The 27,448-nt window shown below is 34.6% G+C and overlaps 2 protein-coding genes across 11 annotated transcripts in view; one reads left to right on the plus strand and one right to left on the minus strand.

Annotated features, from left to right (window-relative positions):
• LOC138936252 (collagen alpha-1(IV) chain) overlaps positions 1–15,977 on the plus strand; it is a 120,156-nt gene extending 104,179 nt beyond the window's left edge. For 2 of the 3 annotated variants that reach the window (XM_070301508.1, XM_070301507.1), the window contains exons 5-27: positions 1,288–1,350; positions 4,058–4,297; positions 4,506–4,667; positions 4,864–4,990; positions 5,200–5,349; positions 5,444–5,620; positions 5,854–6,018; positions 6,132–6,481; positions 6,623–6,872; positions 7,109–7,302; positions 7,465–7,671; positions 7,808–7,913; positions 8,205–8,749; positions 9,035–9,233; positions 9,546–9,745; positions 9,821–9,920; positions 10,284–10,469; positions 10,730–11,022; positions 11,488–11,575; positions 11,664–11,834; positions 11,974–12,159; positions 12,450–12,742; positions 12,948–14,244. In XM_070301508.1, coding sequence (XP_070157609.1) covers positions 1,288–1,350; positions 4,058–4,297; positions 4,506–4,667; positions 4,864–4,990; positions 5,200–5,349; positions 5,444–5,620; positions 5,854–6,018; positions 6,132–6,481; positions 6,623–6,872; positions 7,109–7,302; positions 7,465–7,671; positions 7,808–7,913; positions 8,205–8,749; positions 9,035–9,233; positions 9,546–9,745; positions 9,821–9,920; positions 10,284–10,469; positions 10,730–11,022; positions 11,488–11,575; positions 11,664–11,834; positions 11,974–12,159; positions 12,450–12,742; positions 12,948–13,451 — 4,956 coding nt within the window. In that variant the 3' untranslated portion in view covers positions 13,452–14,244. Of the gene's footprint in view, positions 1–1,287; positions 1,351–4,057; positions 4,298–4,505; positions 4,668–4,863; positions 4,991–5,199; positions 5,350–5,443; positions 5,621–5,853; positions 6,019–6,131; positions 6,482–6,622; positions 6,873–7,108; positions 7,303–7,464; positions 7,672–7,807; positions 7,914–8,204; positions 8,750–9,034; positions 9,234–9,545; positions 9,746–9,820; positions 9,921–10,283; positions 10,470–10,729; positions 11,023–11,487; positions 11,576–11,663; positions 11,835–11,973; positions 12,160–12,449; positions 12,743–12,947; positions 14,245–14,662 lie in introns of those variants that run through there. The other variant, XR_011447355.1, reaches the window with a different exon arrangement.
• Positions 15,978–17,811: 1,834 nt separating this feature from the next.
• The window catches only part of LOC138936253 (nuclear receptor coactivator 2), a 131,782-nt gene continuing 122,145 nt past the window's right edge, over positions 17,812–27,448 (minus strand). For 6 of the 8 annotated variants that reach the window (XM_070301513.1, XM_070301511.1, XM_070301510.1 and 3 more), the window contains 4 exons: positions 27,073–27,384; positions 23,598–23,774; positions 22,062–22,138; positions 17,812–18,040 (listed from right to left, as the gene is read on the minus strand). In XM_070301513.1, coding sequence (XP_070157614.1) covers positions 17,972–18,040; positions 22,062–22,138; positions 23,598–23,774; positions 27,073–27,384 — 635 coding nt within the window. In that variant the 3' untranslated portion in view covers positions 17,812–17,971. The remainder of the gene's footprint in view (positions 18,041–22,061; positions 22,139–23,597; positions 23,775–27,072; positions 27,385–27,448) is intronic. The other 2 variants (XM_070301515.1, XM_070301514.1) reach the window with 2 other exon arrangements.

Genomic DNA, 27,448 nt, shown 5'->3' on the forward strand with positions numbered 1-27,448 from the left:
AGATTATATTTTAGAGATAACACTTTTATTAATCAATTATATAGTCTCCATTTTTTTCTACAATGGTTTTCCAACGATCTATAAGCTTGTCGATTCCATTTTTGAAGAAAGAATTTGGTTTTTCTTGAAAAAAGTTTGTAAGGTGGTTTTCGACAGCTTCCTCGGAATTGAGATTCTTGCCATTTAAACTATTCTGCAAAGACCGGAACAGATAAAAATCTGAAGGCGTAATATCTGGAGAATATGGCGGGTACTGCAGAATTTCCCATTGCAACTCCTGCAGTTTTCCCGCAGCTTATTCCTTTCAGTCAGGAGATGCGGCACCCACATATCAAGCTTGGAAATGTATCCAAGCTTTTTTAAATGACGAAAAGCGGTTGAATTATCGATGTTCAGCTTCTCAGCAATATCCTCAGTTGTAATCCTTGGGTTTCTTTCCACTAAGGCATGCACAATGTCATCATCAATGCCAGAAGGCCGTCCAGAGCGGGCTTGATCCTCCATGTTGAAATCACCATTTCGAAATCTGCCAAACCACTTTTTGACTGTTCGGAGAGCAGGAGCGCGGTTCAAATAAACGCTTTGAATATTTTTTTGTGCAATCCCAACACTCACGCTTTTCCGAAATTCATATAGCATTACATGCCGCAAATGCACCTTTCGTTCTCCATTTTTAATGATTTCTCTTATGCACAAATGGATTTATCTGAACAATGTCTGACGCTAAATTGACATAAGACAACGTCATCTATTCGGTGTAAGCAACAATTACCACACGAAAACAATAGAACTCCGCCATGCAGTAACTTAATGCCATCTATGAAAATTGGGCACGAACTTATGCAATCATCTATATTTATTTTTATCCTGTGATATCAATTTACCGAGCTCTGTGCGCGTGCATCATTAAACTAAAATAAGTGAAAAATTTAAGTATCGATTTCATTACATTGCCATATGTATAATTGCACAATTATGCAATGTATAATTGATGCAATTATCCTTGGTTACTCGCTATTAAATTCCGAAGCATTTCTAGTACGCGCCCATTCGAATTAAATTAATAAGAGTGTTTCTCTCTCCATACATACTTAATTTTCGCAGTTAAAATACAATAATACATCATTTACATTAAAAGTGTCTGTAACACAAATCGAACTTTTTAATTGATATAATTCATTTCTTCGTGAATATTATTAGAGGCAACATACATATATCACTTCTCGTGGAATCATCCTAAATAAATAAATCCATTCGATCTTAACAGACACGTGATTACGTTTCCAGGGTTATCGAGGACAACAGGGCTTCACCGGTGAAATGGGTTATCCAGGAGACACGGGCGACTTCGTAAGTAATAACAGGATCACGCTATATATCCGGACGGTTGTTTAAGGTACCGTAATACACCGGTCGATCAAGGGTGCCGACTCAAGAGAGCCCGGTGGTGAACTTCGCGCGAGCGTTTAGGTAGATCCCCGAAGAAGAGAGGATGAGGAACGCGAGAAGAACCCACTCGGGGAACGTTCCTCTTTGCGAGGATGCCATCTGCTAGCGTGAAATATCGTACGCCGGCCGAAGTGTTCCTCGGCAATATTTAACTGGTATTGATAAAGAGACGGAAAAGAATTTCAAGCGCCCCGCGATAAGCACGGATCCTCTTACACACGCTGCTGCGGGTCAAAAGCTTATCCTTGAAGTCGCGAGCACGTATAAGGTTTACGTGATTGCCGATCGAAATGGATGTTCACGTTACGGTAATAACATTTGCGTTCCAAAGATAGCAGAATTTTTTTTTCTCTTTTTTTTTTACATATTTATTATATATAATAATGCATATTGTTGAAATGTCGAACAATACGTCTTCTCATCGCATTTTCGCAAGGCAGAAGTGACTTTGATCGTAGTAGGTTTCGAAAGCAATATTAAAAATAAGAGATCAAAAAGAAGGAAAGTATTAAAATATGCGAGTGTGTGCTTCGCGCTTTAATATCATTAAATACGAAACGATCCGTTGAAATCCGAAGCGTCGCGGCCATTGCCGGCCGCTATCTGCTGACACGACTGTCGCTGATAGCGCGAGAGCGGGTCTCCTCGCATGCAAGATGACGAAGAGGAGAGATTCCTATCCGCCGACGAACGCAACGCGGCTTCCGAGAAATCCCCGACGAACCTCCCTCTCTCTGGTTCTTCTTCTTGTTGACCGCCCGGCAAAAAAATCGGCAAAGGCTCGCACCGTCATGGAAGACAATCGATTACCGAAAACCGGTTCACCTCATTAACGTTAATCGCACAAGTAATTTTTTTAATTGCGATGCCACGAACTTTTCGACTCGGCACCTTTCTTCCGAATAAACGAAGAGCGAATTCGACAAATTTACGCTAACGAATCTATCATGATAAAGGAAAACCGAATGAATCTTTCGACATGTCGATTTTATTCCTTATTTTTTATTCAATAAAGATCCGTATAATGGCAAATTTTCGAACGATTTATAACAATATGAATTATTACAGCTATGTATATTGTAAATTAATAAAGATGATCGAAAAAGGAAAAAAAATATTCTAATCATAAAATGTCATCTCAAAATTTTTTTGATATTAAAATATTATATTATAATGTGGGAGAAAATGTTTTAATCTTTATTATAATTGTAACGATAATAATTAAAAAAGACATTCACATAATTCCAAGTTTCCAATCGGATATATTTGTGTATTAATGAGAACGAGATAATGTCAAATGTTTCTTACCGATCAAAATAGTCTCGCAAGGTACCAGGTATATAAATATGAAACCGGAATTTGCCCATAGATGGTCCTAGCTGTCAATGTAGTTACCGTCAAACCGCGTCATTGGCGCCATTTTCTTGTTTTGACATCTGATAAAGATTTTCAACTCACAACAATACAAGTTTCATACAACAGCATAGTTTCTAATAGCGTTGAACATGTCGAATTTTGTGCCTGGAAACTACGATTTGCGGACAGCATTGATTTTCTGTTATCATTTGAAGAAAACTGCTGCAGAATCGCATCGAATGCTTGTCGAAGCTTACGGTGAGCATGCTCTTGGTAAATCACAGTGCTTTGAGTGGTTTAAAAAATTCAAAAGTGGCGATTTTGACGTGAGAAACGAAGAAGGGTGTGATCTATTATGAGCTGCTAAAACCTGGCGAAACCGTTAATACTGAACGCTACCGACAACAAATGATCGATTTGAATCAAGCTTTGCGTGAAAAACGACCAGAATATCAAAAAAGGCAACGCAAAGTGATTTTGCTTCATGATAATGCACCATCGCACACAGCAAAACCGGTCAAGGAAACGATTGAGGCGTTTAGTTGGGAAATACTTTCGCATGCGGCTTACTCACCAGACTTGGCTCCATCCGATTACTACTTATTTGCATCGATGGGACACGCACTTGCTGAGCAGCGCTTCACTTCTTACGAAAATGTACGAAAATGGCTCGATGACTGGTTTGCCTCAAAGGAGCAACAGTTTTTTTGGCGTGGCATCCACAAATTGTCAGAGAGATGGGAGAAATGTATAGCTAGCAATGGGCAATACTTGGAATAAAATATTTTTTATCATTTTCATACAATAAACGTGTATTTTCTATATAAAAATTCCGGTTTCATATTTATATACCTGGTATATGTGTGCGCATACATTTCGCTCCGGGATTAAAAATAAACAGAGATGGAGCAGGACGTGCATTTAAATTAGCATTATAATGGATTCATAATACATGCACTTACGCTCTGCCACGCTAGATATAACTTAAATGTAATGTGTATGCAACATATAGGCAGACCTGCGCCAAGGTATACCGGGTGTCTCGAATGTATTATGTATTATATCGGTCGGCTATAGATCTCTCGATGAATTTAGGCTTGATTAGTTAATCTGAAAATGATAGCAAAAATAAAAAGTGATAACTTTAAAACATTTCGACGTATAGAATGGTAATTTAAAGAAGACAATACGTTTTAAACAATAATATAATATTAAAATGTAATTCTCTTAAATATCTATGTTCTCTTTTTAGGGTTTACCAGGTGCCCCTGGATTGCCAGGTATGCAAGGTGACCGCGGTGACACTGTTTACGGTGTGAAGGGTCAACTTGGTGAACAAGGAGACAGGGGAGAGTCTGGTTCACCAGGTAAGGACGAATATAAGAAGAAGGAGAAATCAACGCCCGTGAAAGGTCCGCCAGGACCGAAGGGCATGAAGGGCGATTACGGTGATCGAGGTCGTAAGGGAGAGTTGGGTACCAAAGGTCCACAGGTGATTATGCCATGTCAGATGTGATCATAAAAGTCGATATATCCAAAAATTGTGTTTTCAATAAAAATTATTAAAAAAAAATATATATTAATGAAAAAAAAAAAAATGAAAAATTATATTGGCAATATGAAACGTGCGATTGCATTTCAGAAGAAACGTTTTAGTTAATTATTGTGACATTTAAATAAAATGCAATCTTCTGACATAGGGTCGACCAGGTTTCTTGGGCATTAAAGGCGTGAAGGGCGAGCAGGGTGACGATGGGCCAAGAGGTAAACAGGGTGTCGAAGGCCCATCAGGACCGGCTGGTGAGAAGGGAGAAAAAGGAGCTCCAGGTTTCGCTGGATTGCCTGGCCGGGATGGATCCGATGTGAGTGCATTACATATGTAAATGTACGATAAAAAATATTACACCGTATTTGTAGCTGATACGAAGACTTTTACTAATTAGAATCAAATTGATCAATGAACGTTTAAATAGAATTGGTGTAGTTTTCAATGCACTGTTTATATAGATTATTTAATATATATTAGTACTGTATTATTATTGTCTTATTGTTATAAAGGGTGAATTAGGAGAAGAAGGTAATCGCGGTCCACCTGGCAAGCAAGGTGCCGAAGGAGAACTTGGACGATATATTCCAGAACTTGATGAAATAATTGCCGGAAACATCGGAATTCAAGGAGATCTTGGTCAGTACAGACATAATATAGGTTTTTTTTTTATTACAAAAATATTTTAGAATATATTATTGTTATTAGTGTAAAGATTATAATAAATAATAATTATTATATTTAAAAAAGTTCAATATTATTAATAATATTACTATTTAACGATATTATTTCCTAAACAGAATACAGATCTATTTTTAGCTAAAAATAATCTCTTTGTTTTTTTATAGGTCCTCCTGGTGAACCGGGTCAAACAGGAACACCAGGTTTGCCAGGAAAAGTCGGTTTTATAGGACCACCAGGACCACCAGGGCCGTCTGGTATTCCCGGTTTGTCAGGGGCGAAAGGTTCGTCCATAAAAGGAGAACAAGGAGATGATGGTAAATAATTATTGCATCTCTATATAGGATATAATGAAGTGTTTTAGTACATAAACAATATCATGAATAATTGATCACTTATGAATTATTCCAGGCTTACCGGGACCCATGGGACCTCAAGGACCTTCCGGACTACACGGTTTACCCGGAATTATAGGAGCCAAAGGATTTCCAGGCGTAACGATAATTGGACCGCCGGGACCAGACGGCAACCCAGGTTTTCCAGGATTGTCAGGTCCGCCTGGCGATCGCGGTGATCCTGGTCCTCCAGGTAAAATCAGAATTTATATTTATCAAAATCTGAAATAAATAATTATAGAATATCAAATTTTATAGATATCAAATTTATGTATATTAAGGATCCTATTCACGCATTCGAAATATTCAAAAAAAAAAAAAATTACAATTATATTCCGTAAAGGTTAAGTTTATATCTATTGTCAAGTTTATTAATGTCATTCTATACACTTCATATATAAATTATTTATTGTACTTGCTGAGCAGGAGAGAAAGGTTTTCCTGGGAAAGGTATAAGAATTCGTGGACCACCTGGAGAACGAGGTCTGCCCGGAACGCCGGGTATTCCTGGTCCCGATGGTTGGCCTGGCTTATTCGGTTTTAAAGGTGACAAGGGTATTCGAGGAGATGACTGCGGTGTATGTGCACCAGGTAAGAAATAATTTATATTAGTAAAGAATTGTTCTTTTGCGCGAAAAAAAATATTTTAATTGATATAAGTTAAAATATCCTTAAGAAATTGTTTTTTGTTAATCATTGCACAGGTCTACCCGGCGAGAAAGGAGAACGCGGTGAGCCTGCCTTGGACGGATATCCTGGAGCTTCGGGATTTCCCGGATTACCTGGTCCTCGAGGATTCAAGGGAGTACAAGGGAAACGAGGTTCACCAGGACCGGCGGGACTTGAAGGTGATAGTGGAAGATCCGGTATTGCAGGAATACAAGGACCCAAAGGAGAACAGGGAACGATATTCTTCCCGCCAGACGAACAGCTTGCCAGTCCGCCGGGCGATGTTGGCGACAAAGGCTTACCCGGCCCCGAAGGACTCAGAGGTCTGCGAGGACAACCGGGACCCGTCGGTGACACAGGTGTACCGGGACCAAAAGGAGAAAAGGTTCATCTATCTTGCTAGCTATTTAAAAACGATAGGATTTATATTTTAGAATAATTTGGAAGTTTTTTTAATCGCTTGTTAAAAAGTAATTAATTCTCTCATTTGCTCTAATCCGATAATATTGTATTATATAATTTATAGGGTGAACATGGTCACCCTGGATTATCTGGAAGGGATGGTTCGCCGGGATTCGACGGCATTCCTGGCGAAAAAGGTGAGGATGCTTCGGTACCGATCGAGTATTTGCGAGGAGATCCAGGATATCCGGGAGAGCCGGGAGTCAAAGGAATACAAGGAGATAGCGGTAAAAAGGGAGAGCCTGGCGAGGCCTCGGAATATGTCGCAGACAGTAAAGGTGACAAGGGCTATAAAGGTGCCATAGGAGATCGTGGTAGGTTAAAATACTATTGTTACAAATGAAATAATGATATTATATTTTATAGCTGATTCTCAATTGTTTTAAAACTTTCTTCTGAAAATTGTATGATTACATTGATGTAATTTATACAAATAGAATATAACGTATAAATATGCAAATTTATATAAATTTTATATAAAATTTAATATATTACAATTAATGGAGAAGAAAGTTAAAACAGAATTAAAATATTTGCGATATTCTCGTAGGAGAGCCCGGTTTAAAAGGTTTCGCAGGAACTCTTGGCGACGAAGGTTTACTGGGTTTATCTGGTGAACCTGGCCTCCTAGGTATTTCACGGCAAGGTCCTATCGGTTTAAAGGGATATCCCGGAATGCCGGGAGAGCAAGGACTTCGTGGCACGTCAGGTTCACCTGGACCGCAAGGACCAACTGGTTTTCCAGTAAGTTATTTGAAGACACTCAATTTGTGTTTTCACAATTCAGTTATAAAATTATATATAAATAAAATTAACTATTTTATTTTATTTATTAAAATAACTTTATTATTATTAAGCGAAGAAAAATTCACATCAACAGCGAAATGATGCATCTATTTATTACAGGGTCGCATTGGCAATAAAGGTGAACGAGGAGATCCAGGCACAAATTTAACTTATGGCGAAATTGGAGAACGCGGCTGGTTCGGCCCAAAAGGTGATTTTGGTGATCCTGGTCCTCAAGGATTGCGTGGCCGACCAGGAGAGGATGGTCCAAAGGGTGTCAGGGGTGCTAAAGGAGCTCCCGGTTATGAGGGATTGCCTGGACTTCAAGTAAGTACACACATTTTTCTTTATATATAGATTCTTGTAAAGATTACTTTAAATTAATATTTATCATTTAAAAAAATAATCTTTTATTAAATATCTTTAGACGAATCATATTAAAATGATTTGATGGACATTCTAGGGAGCCAAAGGTCAACGTGGGGATAGTATACAAGGTGATCGAGGTTTTCCGGGTATGCTTGGCCAGCCTGGAATGCCCGGAAAAATCGGAGACATTGGTGTTCGTGGTAAGTCTTGAAAACTAATGCTCACATAATTTAAAACAATCAAGTCATTTTGTATAGATATAATTTAGATGAAATAACATTGGATAATAAACCAAATTCCGCTTTCAATCCGATTTATGATTATACGATTTTTCATTATATATAATAACTATAGAATGTCTATATAGAACTTATAGAATGACTTATTTTCAATAAGCTCTTCTTCACGTCATAAAATTCAATCTTTAAAGTAAAGTAAAATCTTCATATTACAATTTAAACTAAAATCTTAATACGCGCATCCATCTTTAGGTCCTGATGGTCCTTCTGGCTTCGACGGAATGAAGGGCTTGAAGGGAGAGGTCGGTTTTATTGGACGACGCGGTGACGATGGTGATACGGGACCTCAGGGATATCAAGGAATGTATGGAAGACAAGGTCTACCGGGCGCTCCAGGAGAAAAGGGAGAAGTCGGCGAGATCGGCGAGCCAGGACCACTCGGCTGGCCTGGTTTTGATGGCATAGATGGAGCACTTGGTGTTAAAGGAGAATTGGGAGACGTCGGATTTTCCGGGGCACCAGGAGTGAGAGGGCCATCTGGACCCAAGGGCATCATTGGCGACACTGGTCTCGAAGGATTGTGGGGCGCTCCGGGCGAAAACTCTTTCAGTGGTCCTCAAGGTGATATCGGTGAGCCTGGTTTTATGGGAGAAATTGGACCGCCCGGTCTACCTGGATTCGACGGACGGCCAGGACTACCGGGAGAACCGGGATTGTCAACTGAGGGTTTCAATGGCCTACCAGGACAGAAAGGTGACGCTGGAGTCGACGGATACGACGGTGTCGTGGGATCAAAAGTAGGTGCATCTTATGGAAAAAGGAACAAAATGCATATTTTTAGTATTGTAATAATTATATGATTTGTGCATATCTTATTTTTAAATATGTATTAATATTCAAAAAAATACATTGCAAAAACATTTTTATATTTATATTACTAACTGCTTAAAATATGTAACCATTTTCTGTCATTGCTTAAAATTTGTAATGGAAAACTCGAGACTAATTTTTCATTTTGATAAAAATCATGATAAAAATTCATTATCATAAAAATATATATGTTAATATTTATAATTTTATAGGGAGAAATTGGTGATATGGGTCCTGATGGATTGAAAGGTGAACAAGGCGATCAAGGTTTCCCGGGAAAGCCAGGCTTATTTGGAATACCCGGTAAATATGGCGTGAAAGGTGAAAGAGGTCCGATTGGACCTCCTGGATTCGATGGATTGAAAGGGAAACGAGGTCTCGATGGTGATCCGGGTATAATGGGCAGACCAGGTAAGTAATCAGTTTCTGTATCTTTAATAATTAAGTTAATTACACATATTAAAATATCTTTATATTTTATGAAGATATTCTCTCTTTCCCTCTCTCAACTCACAGACATTAACTTTCGCATTTAATTGCATTTTTCTATTTATATCTTTTAACAAATATTCTAACAAAATATGTACAATCTATCTTTGTACAATATATCGTAATAAAAAAGAATGTTATAGCAGCATCTTTTTATATCACAGGCATTAAAATAGAATATATGTTTCTTTAAACCACAAGAATTAAGCATTCAAGTTAATTATTTTGAATCAGGAATGCCAGGTGAACCGGGTATAAGAGGTGCCCCAGGTATCTTGGGTGCTCCTGGATCGAAGGGTCAAGTGGGCGAACCTGGCTTACCGTCTTACGCGTTCGCAGAGAAGGGTGATTTCGGTGATCGAGGTCACAATGGTTTCCCTGGTGTAAAAGGAGAACGGGGTGAAGCAGGATACATCGGAGTGCCCGGCCGTAAAGTGAGTAAACGAATTTTTATAATTGAATCAGATTACAAAAAAAAATTATTTACTTATTCGTCTATGTATATATAGGGTCAAATTGGAGACCGAGGATATCCGGGTCCCATTGGTTTCCCAGGATTACCTGGTTTCGCTGGTCTGCCAGGCGATCAAGGACCTCGTGGAGCTCCAGGTATAAAAAAATTTATATTTAATTAATCAAGTTAAATATTGCAAACTCGTATGATCTAAATGTATTCAAATTATTTTTACATATCATATAGTTCGTTTATTTTCTTTTAATGCTCAGAGCTTCCAATTCTTTTATCTTCTCATTTTACTTTAATATTTTAGAAATTTTCCTGCTTTATCGTCTTTCATAAAAATTAAGATTAACAATAAGGATATTATTCGCAATTTATGATAATAGTTTCAAAATTTCTTTCTTAATTTGGGAATTAATGCCTTAAAACATCTTGTTCTTATTTTAATATATATATCGTTAGTAATATTCTATTTCAATTAATATTATTATTTGTTTACTTCTTTGCCATAGGCTTGCCTGGTGAATTCGCCGAACCCGGTGAAATTGGTCGCGCTGGTCTGGATGGTATGCCTGGTATCCCAGGTCGTCCCGGACAAAAAGGAGCTCCCGGTGAATATGGTCCGAATGGACCTAAAGGAATCTCTGGTGACATAGGCTATAGTCTTCCAGGTCCTAAAGGAATTACGGGAGACTCAGGTATTTATTATTACATATTTAATCAATTCTTTTTTTTTTTAACATAGTTAATTCAATAACAAAACATAAAAAATTGATATTTTTGAACGCTATTAATGACCTCCAACATTAAAAATTCATAATTATCAATACTTTTATAATTCAGTTATCTTCTATACAATATGATTATCTTTCTTTTGTAAAAAAAGATTTAATCTTTATTCTCTGAAAGAAATATATTTAGATCTTTATAATTTATTATTATTCCATGTTTTGAATAGGTCCTAGAGGATTCGTCGGTTTTCCCGGCGCACCAGGTTTGGAAGGATTGCAAGGTTTCCCCGGAACACCAGGTCCGAAAGGTTTCCGTGGAGAGCCGGGAATATCTCCGAGTAGCACAAAAGGACAGCCCGGTGAACCTGGATGGCCTGGATTAGATGGTCGACCAGGACCAAAGGGAATAAGAGGCGATTCCGGTTTACCTGGCTTTGATGGATTATCAGGACCGAAAGGAGAAAGGGGAGAGACTGGTGAAGCTGGTCTACATGGATTGCCCGGTCCTGAAGGACCACAGGTAAGTTTCATGAATTTGCAATTAAATATAGTATATTTAAATATACTTAAATTCTTTTCATGCGATTTTCGGATAAATAATAATGGGAATTGTCTCATAGATTTCCTTTAATCTTAATTATTTTATATATAATTAATATTATGTAATCAAAAAATATGATATAATAAGTGATAAATCATACAATAAGCATAAAGACCGAATAGAAATTATTGGCATAATTTATACCATATATGTGTTTTAATATGCAAATCATAATAATACGGATCAAACATTGATCTTAGCTGCGTTTAAATTAAAGTTGTTTATTTGCTATATTGAAAATATAGAAATCCAACAAAATTATTTGAAAATGCAATTAAGACAAATTATAGTACATCATCAAATTAAGCCAAATATAGTACTTAGCACGCGTATTAAAGAATCAATGCAGATTAAGCCATTATAAATGATTGTTTTTTCTGCTAGGGGCCGAAAGGAGAACCTGGCCTAAATCCTTTCCCCCCTTTCCCAAGAAAAGGACTTCCCGGTGATATAGGAGTTCCCGGATTACCAGGTACTGCACCTATATTTTCCTATAGTAAAATAATTATATTTAAATCATGGAAGAGTGCAATAAAAGAGTGCTATATGGATATGTACAGGTTTCCCTGGACTACAGGGAATGATGGGTGAACCTGGCAAGGACGGTTTGCCTGGACGACAAGGTGAACGAGGCATGATTGGTTTCGCTGGATCACAAGGACCGGATGGTAAAGATGGGCCTGCCGGATATCAAGGTCCCTCTGGAGCACCCGGACGACAAGGACAGCCAGGTATATACATATTTGACTATTTAATACATTATTTATACTTTAATAAATTATAGCTTTATTCTTGGATCAAAAACTAATATTATAAAAAATTTATGTTGATTATTTTTTACCTATATGAAATTGGATATTAATTGCTCAGGTTTTCGCGGCGCACCTGGTGCACCTGCGCCAAACGGAATTGGCCCAAGGGACAGAGGTTTCTATTTTGCTCGTCACTCGCAAACTGAAATGATACCAATCTGTCCGAAGAATACCGTAAAGTTATGGGAAGGATTTTCTTTATTACATACCATGGGTAATGGACGACCATACACTCAAGATCTCGGTAAATAATATGATAACATATGTGTCTTTCTCTAACTAAAGACTAAATCGTACTGACGTGTTACAAAATTTACTGAAAAATAGAATTAACGTAAATTTATTTTATACATATATTTTCTAAAATTAAACCATCAATTTTTCATAATTGTCTTTGTAAAATACATATAAATTTTTATGTTTATGTTGTGTTTGTTAATGAAAAAGACAATTTAAAAACACGTAATACATTAAATAAAGAATTATATATTACAAAAATACGCATGATTCAAACGATAATCTTTTGTCATTCAGGCGCTGCTGGTAGTTGCATCAAAAAGTTCTCTACTATGCCCTTCCTATTCTGCAATTTGAACAACGTATGCGATTATGCCAATCGTAACGACTATAGCTACTGGCTTAGCACAACTGAGCCTATGCCAATGATGATGACGCCGATACCGGCACCGGAAATTGGTAGATACATATCGAGATGCTCCGTATGCGAAGCACCGACCAGAGTAATGGCTGTCCATAGTCAATCCATGTCGATACCCACGTGTCCGGGCGGCTGGAAGGAAATCTGGGTCGGATACAGTTTCCTCATGGTAAGAAATAAAACTCAGACTGTTTCAGGATAAACTTTATCTGAGTTGTTAAATTGCGATTACAAATATAACAAATAATATATGTACGAGTATTTATACATCAAATTATCTCTTTCTCATGATTCATCTATTGAATCATATATAATTTTTTAATGGAGTTAGCAGAAACCATGATTACATGCGATTTTTCGCTTCTCAATTACAGCACAGAGATGCAGGCGCTGACGGCGGTGGTCAGTCCTTAGTCTCACCAGGATCCTGTCTGGAGGAGTTCCGCGTCAGACCGTTCATTGAGTGTCGCGGTCTCGGCACCTGTAATTATTTCGCCACCGCAACGTCATATTGGTTGGCGACCATCCGCGATGAGGAGATGTTCCGTAAACCGCTGCAACAGACACTCAAGGCCGACCATACATCTCGAGTGAGCCGCTGCGCCGTGTGTATCCGTCAACGCGTCAGCGAAGATTCTTATGGCAGGACAACGGTCCTGAAACCTTTCACATCAAACAACGAACGGGCTCCCAACAACGTTCAGTATCCGCCGGCACCACCACCCCGTTATCCGCCCGATTATCAGCCCTTGCTATTGCAACCCAGTCGTGAAAGACATCCCAACCATAGGCGCGGATCACCCTATCACTACCGTAGGAGAGGTCGCGTGCGCGGCAGACACGGTGAACGACCGATAGAATCGTCCGACAATCTGTAGATCGGCAACACGAGCTGCACACACGCATTGAGAACAAATAACGACATCAGTGACGTGCAAAGGCATAGCAAGCCTATGTATATAAAGAAGCAAGAGAAACTCTTTTTTTTTTATATTAGTTAAGTTATATCCCGGGCCGGGTGCTTTAGCTCGTAAACCTTAAACCGAGTATAAAGACGTGGATAACGCATATAAATATTCAGGAACCAGCAGTGAAAAGTTCAAGATAACCCGGACGACACGCACGAGTCTGGAAAATATAAAAAAACCTTTCTTATATCTTTCGGTCTATTATCTTATTTAGAAAAGAAACTGTCAGTATAAATTTTAGTTAAAAATCGTTAAAATGTAGATTGAATTTTATAAATTTCTCAGTGTTATCGGTGTTTATACCCGGAAGTTATAATAATTAAATGGGGGAAGCATTATTTTTGAAACCCTTGTTGGAACCAAGATCTGGACCGCTTATCTTAAAACTCTTCTCTCGCTCTTGGGAATATATCGGTGTTACTCGTTCTTGTCCCGTGTGCAAGGTTCATGCACCTAGTCTTTTCCTGCCCGATAAAAAACGCCGCCGGCTGCCGTGAAGCCATATAACTGCCTTTATGCCAAATAGAAAAAAAAAATCCTTCGCGTCCGGCCATCGCAAACTGCCAATAACCAGGTTCGCCGACGCGATTCAGGTGATTGTAGAATATGATAATTAAATTAACGTTATCTGTACGTTGTGTATCGCTATCGTAACTATTATCTTATATATCGCATTGAATAAAGATCTTTTTGTATAATCTAACCGATGTCTTTCCGGAACTCCTTTTCATAAAAATATCGATAAATTATAAATGTCACATACCCAAAATGAACAATTAAACATTGTTATAAAGTAACAATTAAACAATTAATGTTATAAAGTAACAATTGAACAATTAAACATTGTTATAAAGTAACAATTTCCTGAATTATTAATTTGTAACTTGAGATTTTGTATCTGCTTAATGAGAAAGCAAAAAAAAAAAAAAAAAGAAAAAAGAAATTGAGCTCTGCTGTCTTATTTCTTTTCGTCAATGAGATAAAACGCGATAATCGCTTTTAAAAAACATAAAACAAATGATACATGATGACATGTAAAATAAATAAATCTCAATTTTTTAATCAAATTAGTTTCTATACTTTTTGATGATTAAAAAAAAAATACATTTTTTTTTTTTTAGACTATCTATAATCTAGAAATATCACGGTGAATCTCTTCAGCAGGTCTGAAAGCAACATAAACGAAGATAAATAGAGGAAAGGAGGGAATATCTCAAATGTTCGCAAAAGCTATTTAAAAGAGCCAACTGAAAGAAGCAAGAGCGTTGAAATTATTTGACAGTTTAATAAAAGGCGAACGGGCCTTCCAGGACACGCGAAGTTCACATACAAGAAGCTCATCGTACGAAATGAACGTACACGGTGAGAGAGATCGCGATATTATATTTATATTTATATTTATAAAATTATTCATCATTAGAAAGCACATATGATCTATCTATATGACGTAATTTGCTACGCACACCCGCGTACGAGCGTGCCTACGAACAACGCACGCATCCATACACACACACACACGCGCACACGCATACACACGCATACACACAACACGCGCGTAAATCACTACGACGTTCTATCTCGCGCACACTGACATAAGCACGCACACGCGCGGACATACACAAACATGTACGGGCATACTAATCTCATAATCATTTTCCTCTGCCTTTCTCACGCTCTTACTCTTATTCATTCTTTCTCCTTTTCTTCCCCCCTCTCTCTCTCTCTCTCTCTCTCTTTCTCTCTATTCTTTCTCTCATACGCATAATATACGTATCCAGGTTTACAGGCGAGTACATGCCTATGTATGTACGTGTACATATTCAGAGTACCTCACGGATGTGTTTTTTTTACGGAGGTTACAACTTTGTAACTGCTTTTAATTGGAAGAAAAAGCAACAGGGGACGAGCAGGCCAAATATTAATGTCATCACAGTATCAACGTCATCATTATCATTACCATCATCATATGTCGTTTTTTCGTGCCACTCGGACGAAACGTTGATTCGTGTTGTACAAAAGATATCAAGAGGCAACGAAAACAACGACAATGCGCGCGAACAAGATCATTTCTCTTTCGCTTCTCATTATGTACAATACATTTCAAAAGCGTCCCGATACTAAGAAATACTAATTATTGTAAATAATTCGAAACTCAAATACACGAATCCCTTTTCCTTTCGCGGAGAAAACTTTCAAAATTTAAAAAGAAAACACGAGACGGACGTATAACGATATAAATATAATACACGCCAAATAACGCTAATAATTGCCACACGTACGTCCGTCGTAATCACATTTGGAAATCACGATCGAAACGAAACGGAAAAGAGAAACGTTTCCCTGTTATATCCATCATACTCGCGTATTAAGACAAATTTTCGCCGATGCAAAAAAAAAAAAAAAAAAAAAAAATAAGAAATAAAAAATAAAATAAAAGTCGCCGACGTTACTCGTTCAATTCGCGTATATACTCGCGAGTCCATCATCATACACATTCAAAAACCTCTAGTAGCGATTTCTTCCAATTTTTAATAGATGTGATGAACTTCCTGGAAAAATAAGACACTTGCGTGAGATTTCTTTCATATGTATGTATACACGCGTATACGCACATACACACGCGTAGCGTCATGTGCATATACACGTGTAAGTATCAATTAGAAGATTTCTTTATTTTTCTCTCTCATTTATATAACAACAGATGTGTGTGTGTCGTTTAGAAGTAATTTAGTGTGCATCTAAGACCCAAAAGAGAATTATTACCGAGCTATGCAAAATAGAAGATCGATTTCCTCTTTTCTTTCTTTCTTCGTCTCGCATGTATAGATGTATAAATATACGTCAATTTATATATCGATTATATATGAATAATATCCGCTCTTATTATTTATATATAACGCGTACATAAACCCACTATACATATATATATACATATACATTTATACAATATATATTTATATTTATATTTATATATAAAGGTACTCTTACTATTGAATAGAAATATGCATATTCCATGTGTTCAATAATATCAATATTGATATATAATAATAAAATAATAATTATTCTTACTACTATATAATAATATAGTAATTGCAACAAGAATATTGGTAATAGTGATGATAATAATGTCGATAATAATAATAATATTATTAATAATAATATAATAATAAAATAAAATAAAATAATTATATAATAGTTATTAATATAATAATAGTTATAATCATATTTTAACACAACAACAAGTTTCTTTGTCACATTTTGGTTGCAGATTTTCTTACAATCACACAAATATATATTATTCATAAATGTAATAGTCGAAAGGATGTTAAATTAAGGAAAATACGCGAATAGAGTGCTCTATTTCTTTCTTTCCTCTCTGTGTAGAATAATTAAATCCTATAAATAGTATATCTCTCTATCTTCAACAGCCAGTGGTATAATAAAGTATACCTTTTTTTTTGAGGTACCTATATATAGTTTCCTCTCCCCGTTTTACCGCCCATGTTGATATACCGAATACAATACTGACGGAGAACATGGCATGCACACACAACACACGCGCACACATATACATACACATACACACATCTATCGACAGGTAAAATGCGGATGTGGGCTTATCGTCCGTATGCCTGCGATCGTCCTAGCGTATATCTCAGTATACGATACAACGGTATATCTTCGTTCGTCTTTAAATCGGGATGAGAATGCGACGAGAGAGAAAAAGATCCTTTAAAAAAAAAAGAGAGAGAGAGAGAGAGAGAGAGAAGAAGAAGAAGAAGAAGAAGAAAAAGAAGAAGAAGAAGAAGAAGCAAACGTCGCGCGAATCAATTCTTTTCGTGTCACGATATGTCGTGCAACCTCGATATTCCCTGGTGACACACGTATTCATCATCCACCACATAGGAAATCTTTACACAGCCGAACAAAAACTTGAAAACTTTTGGTCCTTCGAGTTCGAAAAGCAAAAGGAAAGGGAAAAAGTCCCGCTGTTCCCTCCCTTTTTTGTCTATCTCTCTTTATACATCTATCCATCTATCTCTAACTCTCCTCTTTATTTCTCTCTCTTTCTCTCTCGCTCCTCTCGTCCCTCTTTTTCTCGGTTGATCGACGGGCAACATTCTAGAGAGCACCGCGCGCTAGTTTTGCATTGTATTTGGTGATACGTATATGAATACTGACTCCGTGTATGGCGTTACATATAATACAATAGTATCCATTACGTATATAAGAGTGTATATGCATCTTATAATTTTCTTTCTCTCACACATTCTCTCTCTCTCTCTCTCTCTCTCTCTCTCTCGCCCTTTCTCTCGCACTCTTGCTCTCCTTCATGTTTTTACGTCCTACATCTCCGTTTCGATCTCCGCACACACTCAAACATATATTACATATAATCTTTTACTGCGTGACGGGATGGTGGCCTGCAGTCACTCGGACAGTAGCTTCTGCAGCAACGACGACTTTGGATCACCTCGTGCCACCTCCTCCATAGTAGTCTGAAATCAAACGGCTTCATGAGAACTGTGTTTATTTATTTATTTTTTCGTTTCATCGATCGTCAACGTGAATTTCGAAAGCGATCGCGGAGAGAGACGCACGTACAGAGCATTAGAATGTTAAAGACTACAAGTTATTAAGATTATTGGCATTCAATAAATTTTTATTTCGTATTTCTGGCATCAAAATACTCTGAAGCTACGTACTTTAGATATATCAATAATTTATGAAATTTCGATCAAAATGCTTCGCGAAACTAGTAACGCGTGATACGAAAAACCATTTAATAAAATCAATTCATGAAAGCGAAAATCAAGGATTTACAATATTAAAAATTTCGATAAAATCGATTAATAAAATGGAAAATCTTACTATCAAAAAAAAAAAAAAAAAAAAGATCTATAATATCGAGATTGTACAAATCTAAAATCTTTTGCAAATAAGAATATTTATAATTAAACTAAATATTTAGAAAATCAAATATTTCTGATGGCCGGAATCTATAAATTCGAGGATACATGTGTAGAAGAAGATCAGTGTGAAACTAAGAATTCAAAATATTTTAAAATCAAAGATCCGTTAATCCGGGAATTTATTAAAATTGTGGATCTGCAAATCCGAGATACTTGAAAAACAAAAAATCTATAGATCCAAGGAATAAGGAGTAAGATCTCTATTAGCGGACAATATTTCTCTGACAATCGGATTGAAATCATTTTAATAGATAAACAATCTACTGCATTTTTTCCCTATCGAACATTGATATCTTCAAGTATGTAGTCTTTCGTACATCCGCGTATACTTTTATAAAATAAATGTTTGGATCTTCGTAAAAAAATTACACAATAATCCCTGTATTCGAATGCCCATATTGAAATGCATAGATTCTTTCAATGAGATTTAACTACATTCGAATAATGTCTCGTTCTGATAGAAATCTAAGAAATAAAACCGTACTTTCTCTAAAGCTACATAGCAACTACACATTCAAAATCTCAATGCATGATAATGAAAATTTTTGCTGCTATGGCAAGAAAAATTTTTCGATCGTAACATTAATTTCGTTAATTGGATATTTTTCACTTCATGATCACGAGTGTGAATAAAGAATAAAAACCCTCACTCTTCTTTAGAAAATATAATAGATATCCAGTAAAATTGATAATTATTATATTTTTTAATCGTTTTATTTCTAATTAAATATAATAAAAATAAATTTTAATTTTTTATTAATAAATATTTATTACAATTGAACATACAATATATTAATAATAATTTGTACGATATTTTAATAATATTATACTTTTAATTATATTTCAAGACCTCGATATTTCTAGAGAAATTCTAAAGAAATTTTTTAACTTTCTATTTTTGATATGTCAAAAATGCGATTAATATATTCAGTATCATTTTGCATATAATTTACACAAAAATTGTCGCTGTAAAAAGCATTTATTTTAAGAAAATTGTGTGGAAGCTATATATATATATATATATGTCGAAAATCTATCGACATATAATTGCATAGTGTTCTAGACGAGATATTTAAGATGTAGAATGTATACATAAAGACTCATATAAATTCGAAATTAGATTGTCTTCCTAGATACACTACACCTTCTCTTTTTGTAGCACTAGCGAGTCTCCTCATGCACAAACAATCGCTCTCGGAAAAAAAAAAGAAATTAAGTACAACGCGCAGATATCTAGTTGGCTCACTGTGAAAAAGCATTACGATACTAGACGCACGTTATACAATGCAACAAATGGTAGTACGATTACTAATTACTCTATATGAGCTGAAGCTTACAACACCATCACCCTATAGATACGAAAGGAGACACTTTATTTGGCATCGATTATATATATGAACGCTTAATACGGGAATGAGTGCATAGCGCTCTGAAATCTTAAGATTTAAAAAAAGAAAAACAAAAAAAAATCAAAGAAAGATCAAAAAAATCGAAAGTGCTTCTTAGAGAGAACGTTAGAAAAATTGCCTTCAATATTTAAATTGTTCTTTTATATTTTTTTATACTTATATATGTATATATAATATACTTGAATATGATAAAATAATAATATAGATTATAAGAAATTTGAGATTAATTCAATTTAAATTAATTTAATAATTCTAGTTAAAAAGAAAAGCAATTGCATAACTTTTTATAAACTGTATAAAGATTTGACAACATTATATATTTTATATTTGTATAGTATATAATTTGTAAAAATACTTCTAAATTTTTGTAAAAATTCTTCTATCCCTATATTTTTATTGCAATGAATATTTTATTTATGAAAAAAATATCTCATGTTCACAAATTTATTTTCTAATTCAGAATTGAAGTTTTCTAAATAAAATTTCAACTGAATACTATTATTTTTGTCATTTTTTCAAATCTATGGGATTAAATCTTGATATAATTAAATTTCAAATTAGAAATCTGTTATGCTTGAAATTAATAGAGAATAAAATTGTCCATCAACTATCTATTCCTAATTTCTATTCCAATATCTATATGAAAAAATGTGTTTTCTCATATTTATACTAATAAAAATAATAAAATCATCAATCTCTGATACGTAAGTAGAAAAAAACCTGAGTATTATATATAGAAGTATAATTAGTTCTTGCGCAAAATGTAATGCAACTCGTGAATGCGCTACATTATGCAAAGGCAATTAATATGTTTAGCTAATGCGCTTTAATGAAATACACCTCGAACAAAAATCCACTTGGTGTGGTAATAAAATCAGCTTGTTTAATATAGCTACGTAAAAGAAAACAGCGTTTCTCATGGACGCAAAACACTGAGTGTAAAACTTAAATATCTTCATCAATGTACGTTTGATTAGCATTTTTTTGTAAAGAAATGTCGTATTTTTTAATAGAATAAATAAAATTTTTATTTTTGGAAAAATTAAATAATATTTTTATTTTTGATCTATATAAAGATATTGTTTCGGAAAAGCTTGTAAAAAAATGATTATATAACATTTCAGTTTATATATGAAGATAAATTTTAATAATTGTTATAAATTAAATATAAAATTAATATAAATTAATATAAAAATTAATAAAAGATTAATATAAAATTAATATAAATTAATATAAAAATTTCACATAATTTTTAATTTTATAAGTCTATGAAATAATTGAAAGTTCATGTTTAACAAAAGTCGCGCAATATTCATGTTATAAAAAACTATAAATACAAATGAGAATTAAGATAAATAAAAAAAAATATTTCTGCAATTTGATCCTTTTGAGTTTCCTTTTATTTCTCTCTTTATCTAATTAAAAATGTTAAAAACAGAAATAAATGCACTATAATATACTTTAATATTGCATGTAAAATATCTTTCTAAAGTTCAACACAATTTAAAAGATATTCTCTCTTCTCTAAACTTTAATTTAATCGACATGAGAGAGAAGTAAAATAAAAGTAAGGATGGAGAAAGAAAAAGTAAGAATAAATTCTATAACTATAAAGCCAATCCCTAACAAGAACGAATTAGAAATTCCTAAACTTTAAACCAAATAAAGTCTATTAATTCGTCTTAATTCAAATAAATTTTCACAGCAAATTTTAATTTCTACAGAGTGAATTCTACTTTAGCATACAGAAAAGAAAAGAATTAAATCTTCTACTATCGCCATTACAAAAACTTTGAGAAAATATCGTTACTTGTGAAAGTAACAATATACAATAATGCCGAGATATAGTCATCAAATAATGACCCGCACATGCATATGTAAAGAGAGCGCTAAAATACAAAATTAAAAAAAATAAAATAAAATAAATAAATATAATCCCCTACACAAGTTTTACGCTCAGTGCGCATAATATAGAGAGAGTTCATTAAACATGTTTCGTGCACAATCAGTTCTGAAGCCAAGCGTATAGAGGGAAGAAGACATAGCATAACAAAATAAAAAAAAATAAATAAATAAATAAAAATAAAAAAAAATATATATGTAAAAGTAATTATATTGTCGGAATGTGGGGTTCTTACCCTGGAGGACGAGGGGGCACTTCCGGCGCTCCCAATGGCCCAGCTCTTGGCGGGGCCATCGCTAACCACAGCCTCACCTAGTTGGGACATTGTAACAGTAGATGTTACCACAATCTTTGTAGAACAAGATATTATGCCTCTCTTTACAAGAAGCGAGAGATTACGCATAATGAATCACAGGAACGCACGTGTGCTGATTACACGTGTCTCTCAATCTATACATTGATATGGACGTATGATTTCTCAATCGATCGAGGCCTCGCTTTTGCCTCTCATGAAAAAAGATCTATCGAAACCACCGACAGACGCCAACATTAGATTATCGCGCTAAAATCTTAATACTATTGCTCCGATAAGGAACAATAAGTCCGCTTTGCGTATTCGAAATAAAAAATTTTTCGAGAATTTCGAGATCTGTACGACAAATTTTTTTCCCCATATATTCGTATCATCATTTCACAACGTCTGCATTAAATGCATCTTTACAGCGTAATCGTGTCTTTGCTAAAACTCAATAAAATAGAAGCAATACTTTTAAATTCACTTTTACATTTCAGAAAACGTAAAAAAAGGCAATTCTATTCAAAAGATAATTCTTTTGAATTTAGAATCACCCTGAAAGAGCTTATAAAGATTTTTATTTACGTATATATATTTGAAATTTGTATAATTTTTCTATATAAATCTCATGAAAAGAGAGAAACATGAAATCTGAGGGAGATGCGTGTAATTAGTTGTAATGACCGCGTGCGATAACAGATCTAGAAAATGTGTGCATGATCTACAAGGGGGAAACTATACACAACTGCCTGCAATACTTTTTCACAGTATTCATTCGTGAAATTCATGTCATATACGAGAAAGTCACGGATTACGGAATTACAATATATATTGGAGTTGTGAGAGATTGCGATTCGATAAAATTCAAGGAGAAAAAAAAAAAAGAGATGATACTTTTCTATAGAAATGCAGAGGAATGCAAACTTATTAAATTTACCTTGCCTTATCGCGATAGTAAAACACCTTTAAATAATCGTAATTTAATTTTATGTTTCGCGTGTACGCTTAAAGTTTAAAGCGTACTATGAAATCTTACATTTTGCAAATAAGTGATTGCTAAGTACATCATATATAATTCTTACTATCTATGAATATAACTCGTAATAATTATAATATAATAATTATAATATTGTATATAACTTTCTATTAATAATTATTTACAAATTAAACTTATGTATGTATTATCAAAAGCGCGATAATCTGGTAATAGGCAAAACTTTATAAATACTCTTATTCTAATTTCAAACAATGTCATAATTGTCATAGCGCATCGAGAGAAAAAAAAAATATTAAATACAAAGTTTAAATATTATAGAAAAAATTAATTTTTCCAAATTTCCAACTTTTTGCTTTGTGAACTTTCAATCAAAGAAATTCAACTGTATAGCTAATCATTTCATCGCTTCTATGTGACATCGAAATAATTTAAATTACGGAATATGGACGTATATACGGATGTATATAATGCACACATACCTGCAGAAGACATTTCAAATGTCAGACCAAGTGCATCGAAATCATCCTGAGAAACTTGACCAGAAGATTGTAGATTGTTGGGCACTCTCTGCTGCTGTTGCTGCTGCTGCTGCTGTTGCGTTCGCGCACCGACAATCGCCCGTAATTCTTGCCGCACAAATTCCGAGGTGGCATTACCTGAGACAATAAAAATAACTTCTGTAAGTCGTCATTGCGATTGCATGTTGTGTTTCTCTTTTCGTATGTCGCAGTTTTCAATTTCTATCTGTGCTGCCTATGATCTTATCAATATACATTGATTCAAAATGATTACATTATGAATTTACGAAATTTTACTCAACTATTGTCTTTCTCTCATAATAAACGAAGATTATATTTATAGCATCAAAATTCTGCGACGATATTTCGAAAAATATATATATATATAAAAAAAGAAATAAATATATTTTATATGTGATAAATTTAATTCGATTAAAAATAGAGGTAACTTCATTTGTCATTCAACAAGATATTTAAAAAAATTCCTACATCGCGTACTTTCTCCGTGTTCTTCTTTTCCCATTCATATCTTATTCTCATCTACGTAAACAGACGTGTAATTTTTCTCTAGAAACCAAAAAGTGAAAATTTTCGCTATCAATAACGAACTTGTTATTAAAAAAAATTATCTCACATGCTTCCAGAATTTTGATTACCGTGCGTTGACTTTTATTAAGTTCAATTTTTCTCTATTTTCTATATCGCATATTACAGAGTCATTATTTTTTCTTTGTAAATATAATTCTATTTTCTTTGCCTCTCTAATGAAGAGAAAGTGCACGATGTATCTCCCCAGACCATCCTATATACTAGATATAAAAATTGCATATGACGAAATCCTTTACAAGACAAGTGGTGCATACATTATGATAGAGATCGATGAGGAGGGGCTGATGCGCAAAATATAAAAATATTAATCACGTAAGCTCGATGCACTGTACATAAAAAGGCTTCGTCGTGTTAGTAAATGTTTCCACAGCACGTAGAAATAAGCGGTGCTTGAGAATTCATCTTTTTACATTGAAATGTTATAATACACAGATGAACACAACACGTGTGACAATGAGAGAATGATGATCAAGATGGAATAAATCCGACATCATATTTGCTACTTAAATTATTTGCCTGCGCCTCGCAAGAAAGATACATGAAAAATACTGTTGCCCTTCCTTCCACAATCCTGAAAATACTTTCAATAGTGTCAATGTCATTAAAATCCTAATGCAAGCTTACGCTACAATGTTTTTAATTTATAAATACGCTTTGCACATACTACGACAATATTGCAGTCGAACTCTTCTAATGTCAAACCCTCCCCTTTATTCTTGATTAAATAAAACGTAGAGTGAATTTTTCTTCTCGCGTTGCTCCTTCATTACTTTGCCATTTGATCACGCGTGCATAAAATGAAAATGACGAGTGAGACTATGGATAAGCACGATAGTTTGCTTAATTTCAAAAATAGAGATTAGGAGAGAATTTCTCTATAGAGGTTCTTCTATAGAGAATTTGTCTGCTCATAGTAAGAATAGACCGAGCGGATCCCATATCAACAATAGTGACAAAATTCAGGTAAAAAAGAAAAAAGAGAAAATAATATTCTTTCTCTGTCACAATGAATGCTTAACAGTTCTGGGCGTCCGCATTCCATTATGTTAGAAAAAGACGAATGCACTACCATTATTTTCCCTCTTTTTTTTTTTTTACGTTTTTTCCTTTTTACATTTCAAGCTTCACGCTTTCCCCGCCTATTCTTACTATATTTATCGTCTCTGTGAGTTGAGATTAGGAGAGTTCGACTATAAAAGATTTGCTCGATGCCGATGAGTCAAGATTAAAGGACTACATATATCTCCTAATAATTCACAATAATAATTTTTTTTATATTTGGTTCATAATACAGAGCCAAATATAATATAGCGCAATTCCGTATCAGAAACTTTGATATCGTTAAAGCAAAGTTATCTGTGATTATATACGATGATACATGAATGATAATGATATTTGCAATGATTATTAACGTTATCATATTATTCACACATAATAGCATTATTTTCGACAATTTTATTCAATCAAAGAATTAGGAAAAGATATGAATACGATGAATTTTCTCAAATAGCAAAAATTACAATTTCGTATATAATGATTTCATATAATACAAAATTCGTATAATATAAAAATCACGCGCATACGTTTACGTTGATTAAATAGATGTCGATTCATTTAAAGTTTGATCAATCTCAGTGCAACGTGATCGACATAAGGGATCTGGTAAACCTTTACATTAATTACATTAACTTAGTTAAATCTCCCTTTTCATGGCCTTAATAAATAGAAATATACGAAGGGAGAGAGTACATTAATGTAAAGGTTTAGTTTAGAGGTATCTATATTTTTTCTAATTTATCATATCTATCTAAGGTCAGTCTATATTTCTAATATTAAGGAAGGTGCAAATATATAGCGCGCTGAATCTGATTGTGTCCGTGTATATGTTGCAGTGTGTATTGATATAAATATTTTTTTTCCAAGGGATGGAGCGGAAGTCACGAAAATATGATGAGCATTCAATATTATGATTATAATTATAATATTTAATGAATAATTGCAAGTATAAAGAAAGCATCACATGCAACATTTAACACACAATCTTATATTATGCTAGATTAAATGCATAAAAGTGTGGCTTCTTCAAATAACCAAGACATAATCATGATTTTCACGAATTTGACGATTTGTGCTTAATAAATGATATGTGACCCAAGTAATATATATATATATATATATATATTTTATTTCATATATTTTTTTCTAATTATAAAAATATATTTATAAATTTTTTTCATGCGCATAGAGCATTGAGATAATCAATCGGGTTCGCGAAAAAAAGTATAATTTACTTTATTAAAACATATAGCTTTATTAAACAGTACAATATAATCTTAATAAATAAATAATAATTTTGGAAGGAGCTTTGATTTAAAACATTATTGGGCACATGGGGTTTTCAAGAAGGGATTATTTAAGCACATTAGAAGACACTTGTTGAGGTATATTAATGTTGAGGAGTAATAGATAGACGAATGAATATCCGAATATGATATTGATATATATATAAAAGATATATATAAAGTGAAAGTCAAAATATATAGATATTGTAAAAAATAAAAGATAGTGAAAATGGAAAGAGTGAACATGAAAAAGAATTATTTGTTTCCATGAGCCCAATTCATGCATTACATCATCTTTCGCCGCTTTGACGGCCGTTGCCGTTTTTGCGGCTGTTTCAGTTTTCGCCGCGGTTCTTGGTGGCAGTGATATTGGGAATTGAAGTGCTGGTAAGGATGATGATTATAGTTTATTAACGAAGTAGCACGGGGTTGTGATAATGATAATGATAAAGTGTCACATGACATTAAAAAGTCATATGACTTACCACCCATTTGGTGATTGACAGGATTACCGGGAGGCAGTGACCTGGCATCCTGCGCCTCCCCGCCAGCCGGATAGAGCGGGACTGACGAGCGATCGTAACAGAACTGACTGTTCTGCATGTCTGCCGTGTTGAGAGTGTTGGCGTTGGTGTGTTGTTGGTATAGCAATGGGGTATGTTGTTGACTGGAGAAATGTTGTGTATTGGTGTGTTGACTGTGAGTAGGTGTTGCCGGGCAAGCCGAGTGTGAATGACTAGGTGAAAGAAGCGGTTCCTTACTTATTCCGCCGTAGTGCCGTGGCGAGCCAATTCCACCTGTAACATCAATCGTGTATAGCCCGGGTTGTCCTCGGCTAGCTTTAACAAATAACGCTTCTAT

This window comes from Polyergus mexicanus, unplaced genomic scaffold, assembly GCF_030449975.1.
Source record: "Polyergus mexicanus isolate NDT 795.1 unplaced genomic scaffold, iyPolMexi1.0 SCAF_9, whole genome shotgun sequence".
Taxonomy (NCBI): Eukaryota; Metazoa; Arthropoda; class Insecta; order Hymenoptera; family Formicidae; genus Polyergus; species Polyergus mexicanus.